This window comes from Podarcis raffonei, chromosome W, assembly GCF_027172205.1.
Source record: "Podarcis raffonei isolate rPodRaf1 chromosome W, rPodRaf1.pri, whole genome shotgun sequence".
NCBI classification, from domain to species: Eukaryota; Metazoa; Chordata; class Lepidosauria; order Squamata; family Lacertidae; genus Podarcis; species Podarcis raffonei.
In genome coordinates, this window is record NC_070620.1 from 20876483 (window position 1) to 20882482 (window position 6000).

Consider the following 6000-nt stretch of genomic DNA (forward strand, 5'->3'; position numbering starts at 1 on the left):
CTTTACTTTGTCTGATGAAATAAATTCTTGGCCTAATTTTTTATTTATTAAAACTTTCCTATGAAGCCTAATCACATGTGTTTCCTGCAAACAAATGATGTCCAATTGTTCCTTTTTTAATAAGTGAAAGATTTTTCTCCTCTTTTCCGGGGAATTCAAGCCATGAATATTCCAACTTAATAGTTGCAAGGACATGTTGAAGTAATTCTATTTTCCTCCTGTTGCTCCCAGAAGTGGTGTCTCTTTCTCAGGGTCTTTCAACCCCCCAGGTGTAGGTATTGAACTTAATAGTCCAGGTCCTAAGTCTCTTGTTTCTTCTACAATCCCTTTCTGAAGGTCTTCTCCGTAGCTATTTGGACAATTTTTCTGCTGTACTTGATTGGAAGGAGAAAAAGAATCATTTCCTTCATAACAATGTAAACAATTTATTTCACTAAAACAATAACATGATAATATATGGATCCACGTTTGTTAACTGATGCGGTTAAACAATTTAAACAACAACAACAAACCTTAGACTGAGTTTTAGCACTTAAAAACAAATCCTGATGAATAGCTTTTGGACTATAATGTAACTTAAACAGAAAAGTATATTTAGAAAGATTTTTCCTCCCAAAGATTTTATTTTTAAAATCCTGATTTGAATTTAAAAAATAAATAAATCCCATTTAAATCAAAATAAAGACTTGGTGGGGTTTTTAAAGTCATAATTTGAAAAAATTGTAATAATAATTCATAAAGGAAACAGTTTATAAGAAGGAAATAAGGAGGCCATGCACAGCATAAAGGAAGTCTTTTATTTTGTCGTTTCTTTTATGTTATGTTCATGTCTAATGGTGGTGGATTTGTTGATTTGAGTTGTGGTGGATTTATGTTGTAAATCATGGGTAGGCAAACTAAGGACTGGGGCCCGGATCCGGCCCCATTACCTTCTAAATCTGGCCTGTGGGCGGTCTGGGAATCAGTGTGTTTTTACATGAGTAGAATGTGTGCTTTGATTTGAAATGCATCTCTTGGTTATTTGTGGGGAATAGGAATTCGTTCATTTCCCCCCCCAAAATATAGTCTGGCCCCCCACAAGGTCTGAGGGACAGTGGACCAGCCCACTGCCAAAAAAGTTTTTCGACCCCTGTTGTACAGTGGTACCTTGGTTTACAGCCATAATCCATTCCGGAGGTCCATTCGTAAACCAAAACAGGTTGTCACCCAAGGCGCCCTTTCGTCAATGGGGCCTCCCAAAAATTTTTGTTCGTAATCCAAAAAAGGGGTTGTCATCCAAAAAAGGTTGTGAACCGGGACACGCCCTTCCGGGTTGGACGTGTTTGTAATCCAAAACATATGCAAACCAAGACGTATGCAAACCACTGTAAATAAAATTTAAATTGAATGAAAAATTTAAATACAAATGGTTGTCAAATAAATTCAAATTTACCCCCCCCCCAAAAAAATCTGATTGATTTATTTATTTTTAAATCATTGATTTTTATACACCCTGCTTTAAACAGAAGAGAGAAAGCTTCCACAGGTGACACAGGGTTTCGGGGTAGCTGGGACGAATGGTTCCCCAGGAGTCCAAGCAGCGCTTGACCTCTGACTTCCTTCCCCAGGCCATCACCTGCGGAGGGGTCGCCTACCAGGAGCAGCCATACCACTCTGAGTGCTTTGTGTGCGCCACCTGCTCCAAGAAACTGGGAGGGCAACGCTTCACAGCTGTGGAGGATCAATTCTACTGCGTCGATTGCTACAAGTCCTTTGTGGCCAAGAAATGCAGCGGTTGCAAGAACTCAATCACAGGTGGGTTAGTGATGGGTCGGGGTGAGTGCCTGGAGGCGGTTGGAGGACGGGTGGCGGTTAACAGGTTGAGGTCGGATCCTGGCAAGGCAGAAGTCTGGTTGTGGGTGGGCCCCCTGGCCATGAACGGGGCAACTGTGCCTCTGAAGGACCAGCTCCTCAGCCTATTTTGGACTCATGGGGGTGCAGGTCCATTCTGTGTCCAGGGCAGCTCCATCTGGGATGCAGGATGAGACCCCACCTGCCCAGAGTGGCACCTGCTCTGGTGATCTCCTGCTTGGACTACTGCAGTGGTGGTCCAACTCGGCCCTCCAGCTGTTTTGGGACCACAACGCCCACCACCCCTGACCACTGGTCCTGTTAGCTAGGGGTGATGGGAGTTGTAGTCCCAAAACAGCTGGGGGGCCAAGTTTGCCTATTCCTGAATGAAGTGACCTGTGTGCTTCCTTCTCCTTCCTTTTTAACCCTTCCCTCCCTGCTCCTCTGAACCAGCAGGTTTCGGGAAAGGCACCAACGTGGTCAGCCATGAAGGCCACTCCTGGCACGACTACTGCTTCAACTGCAAGAAGTGCTCCATCCCGCTGGCCAACAAGCCCTTCGTCTTCCACAGCGAGCAAGTCTACTGCCCCACCTGCACCAAGAAGCTGTAAGGGGAGAAGCCAGGGGCAAAGGGGGCGTGGCCTCACCTCTTCCACAGAGGGGTTCGATCTGTGTGCTTGGAGACAACCTGCCCACTCGCCTGCCCGCATTTTAAGCTTCCCCATCCCCATCCTTAAGAGGTGCCTGGCATCTCCCCCCTCCCCATCCGATACGTGATGTTCAATAAAAGCTCTGCCTTAGCATCCTACCTGCTGCTAACCTTGCTTAAAATCACTTTTTTATTTACGGAAAAGTTCGACCTCGCTGGCATCCTCTTGCTTTCTCGCCATGCTCTGTGGATGCCAGCCAAAGTTTACGCTCAAGCTTCGCACATCCAAATGTACTTACTGATAACCCGGGTGGATTTGATTTCAATCACGATTCAGGAAGACTGGATTTCAATCACTAGTCAGGAAGACTTGATTTAAATCATTTTTTTTAACAGAAAGATTCAACCTCGCTGGCATCCTCTTGCTTTTTTGCCATGCTTCCCGGATGTCAGCTGACATTTAGGCTGAAGCTTTGCACATCCAAATAGACCACACTTCCCTTCCCCTATTTTGGGGGGACTAAAAATTTTGTTGTTGAGCTTTTTTTAGGGGGCGTTGCCGCAAATCGCCCACCAGCCGTGGTCACCGAGGGGTCTTTGAAGCCTTGAGTCTTATATAAAACCTCGTCTTCTACACAGAAAAGTACAGTGCTTGCTGATAACTGAGCACATACAGCTAATTACAAGCTTTTTCCGTGTATAACATGTCCCCATGTGTAAGACACCCCTATTTTGGACTGGACTTAACTGTCGGGGTCCTTTACCTTTATCTTGGGGGACTCAAAATTAAGAAAATGGGGGGGGAGATTGCCCCCGGGTATAAAACTACCCCCCCCCTTTTAGCATTATTTTTTAGTAAAAAAACAACGCTAGTCTTATACACGGAAAAGTACGGTAGGTTACTAACTTCTGAGTGAGCGGTAAGATGTGGGCTGAAATCACACGGCTGCTTTTGAAAGGGAAAATTTTTGCTCTTCTTTCTTGGGGAGCAAAAGATCGGGAAAGAGTTTGGGGCCGTTTTAAAGGATCGTTGACCAGGAACACCCGCATTTAAAAGCCTAAACAGGGCTGCCTCCAGATGTCTTTTAAAAGCAGGATAGTTGCTGATTTCCTTGACATCTGATGGGAGAGGGAGCCACCACCGAGAAGGCCCTCTGCCTGTATAACGCTGAATCTTGGGGTGGGGTGGGGCAAAATCCTTGTGTCAAAAATCCCACAAAAGCCAGGAAACAGCCGGCCTGAGCCCTTTGCAACGTCGCTTTCCACAAGCAATGATACCTTCATATTTGTTTGACAATCAAAAGCAGGGGTCGCCAAACTTTTTCAGCAGGGGGCTGGTCCACTGTCCCTCGGACCTTGTGGGGTGCCGGACTATATTTTGGGGAAAAAATAATAATGAACGAATGCCTATGCCCCACAAATAACCCAGAGATGCATTTTAAATCAAAGGGTGTATTCTACACGCTGATTCCCGGACCGTCCGGGGGCTGGATTGAGAAGGTGATTGGGCCGGATCTGGCCCCCGGGCCTTAGTTTGCCTACCCATGCCCTAGGTCAGGCACATTCGACAGGTATATTGCAATCTACTGGTAGATATTGGGGTGTTCCTGGTAGATCGCTGGCCCCTCAGTGATCTATTTCCCCCCAAAAAAGCTCATTAGCTTTGGCTTCCCCCCAAAAGCCCAAAAGCGTTGGCTTCCTAAAAAAGCTCTAGAACTTTGGCTTTCCAAAGAAAAGCTCAACAACTTTGGTTTCCTAAAGAAAGCTGAACAACTTTGCCTCTCCCAAAAAAAGCTCAGCCACTTTTGCTTCCTAGCCAAAAAGTGGGCCAACAGATTAAGTTCTGTTGTTGGACTGGGGATTCAGGACCTTCCACTGTGTTTTATATAATCAACTTTTGATTATGTTCTGTGTATCTCGCAATGCTCATTCTGTTCTTTTTATTCGTATATTCCATTCCATTTATTCATATATTCAGTTTCATTCATTCATTCGCTGCCCTAAAAAAAAAGCTCAACCACCTTGGCTTTCCCCAAAAAGCTCCACAACTTTGATCCATCCAACGACAACGGGTGGATCACTACCAGTTTTTTTTTACACTGGGAGTAGATCACAGTCTATTGGGAGTTGGACGTCCCTGCCCTAGGTGATAGCATGTCAATATGCAGATCTGATCAGCATCACACAGTCCGGCCCAGACACGTCTCCAGAAAACCTGGCATTCGCAGATTAACACAACGAAACCCTCGATGCGCACAAAGGAATAAAACGCAAACGTTTGTGACATGCAATTTCCTCCACCCATTCTTACCAAGATCGCTTCCGATGAAGTGTCTCACGGGGAATTAAGGGGAGGGGGGATTACGGAAATCCATGTGTGCTTGGTTCAATACTGTATAAAAAGTAAGAAACATGTCCCGCTTGGAGTCTTCTCCTTTCCTCCTTGGCGAGACTGGCTTTGACCCTGCTGCCGCAGAAATCTTTAATAAAGGTCCAGCGTCTTCACTGCTTTGCTTCAACTTGCCTGGGTTTGTATTCCGTTTTTTCACTCCGACCACAGGAACCTTCGCAGGTCCCATACAGACAGGAGTCCCTTATTTTTCACCGTTCCTGGAAGCCTCGTGTGGGAACATCAAACCATTGATGGACACCAGAGACAAAGTATGACTAACTAGTAACAAGAAAAAACTCAGAATGGGTGAAAATGAGATCATAAGTATGGGGACAAGGTAAACAGGGTGATGCTCAGATAAAAGTGATTACATCTGGAAGTCAGGGAGGGGGACGGGAGGAAGTCAAAGCCCAATTTGAGCAAAGATCTATGTGATGAAGAAATTTTATTTGGTTGTTACAAAGCAGACATGTCCAACAGGTAGATTGTGACTGGACGTCTACGATAGATCACTGGTAGGTCACTGGCTCCCCCCAGAGAAGCTCAACAACTTTGGCCCCCCTAAAAAAGCTCAACATTTAAGCCCTGCACCCCCTTAAAAATGGTGCTTTCCTCCTCAAAGCTCAGCAACTTTGACCTGAAAGGGGGTAGATCACTGCCAGTTCAGATCACAGTCTCTTGGGAGTTGCCCCCCCCCCGTTATAAAGGGGAAAAGAAAAAATGTAATCAATATTATATTAAAAGAAAAAGAAAATGAGATCATTATCCATAAGATAATCCCAACCAGGGGGGGCCACCAGGTGGCGCGTTGGAAGATGGCCGACAATAACATCTCTCTGACCCATACGAGGTAATTAAGGGGCTGCTATGGGAAGTATGCAGTCTTCCTACCCCCCCAAGGAGATGGGGGGCGCTGCCTTGCCAGCGGTGTTCACAATGCACCCCCTGATCCGAGAGATGGGGGTGCCGAACACTTGGCACGAGCCCTCGGTGAAGTCAGATCTTCCTGACGCCGATTCCAATTAGCGCGTGCTGGTTGCTTCAGCTCGGAATTATAATTGGAAACATCGATTGGAATGAAGCTGAAGCACATATATCAAGTAATGTTCGAGAGATAAGACTGCTGATT

At 45.7% G+C, this 6000-nt stretch overlaps 1 protein-coding gene across 1 annotated transcript in view; it reads left to right on the top strand.

The window, feature by feature from the left end:
* LOC128405950 (four and a half LIM domains protein 1-like) overlaps positions 1 to 2485 on the top strand; it is a 44057-nt gene extending 41572 nt beyond the window's left edge. The window contains exons 5-6 of the mRNA XM_053373003.1: positions 1608 to 1794; positions 2287 to 2485. Of these exons, the coding sequence (XP_053228978.1) occupies positions 1608 to 1794; positions 2287 to 2441 (342 nt within the window). The 3' untranslated portion in view covers positions 2442 to 2485. The remainder of the gene's footprint in view (positions 1 to 1607; positions 1795 to 2286) is intronic.
* The last annotated feature ends 3515 nt before the right edge of the window (positions 2486 to 6000 follow it).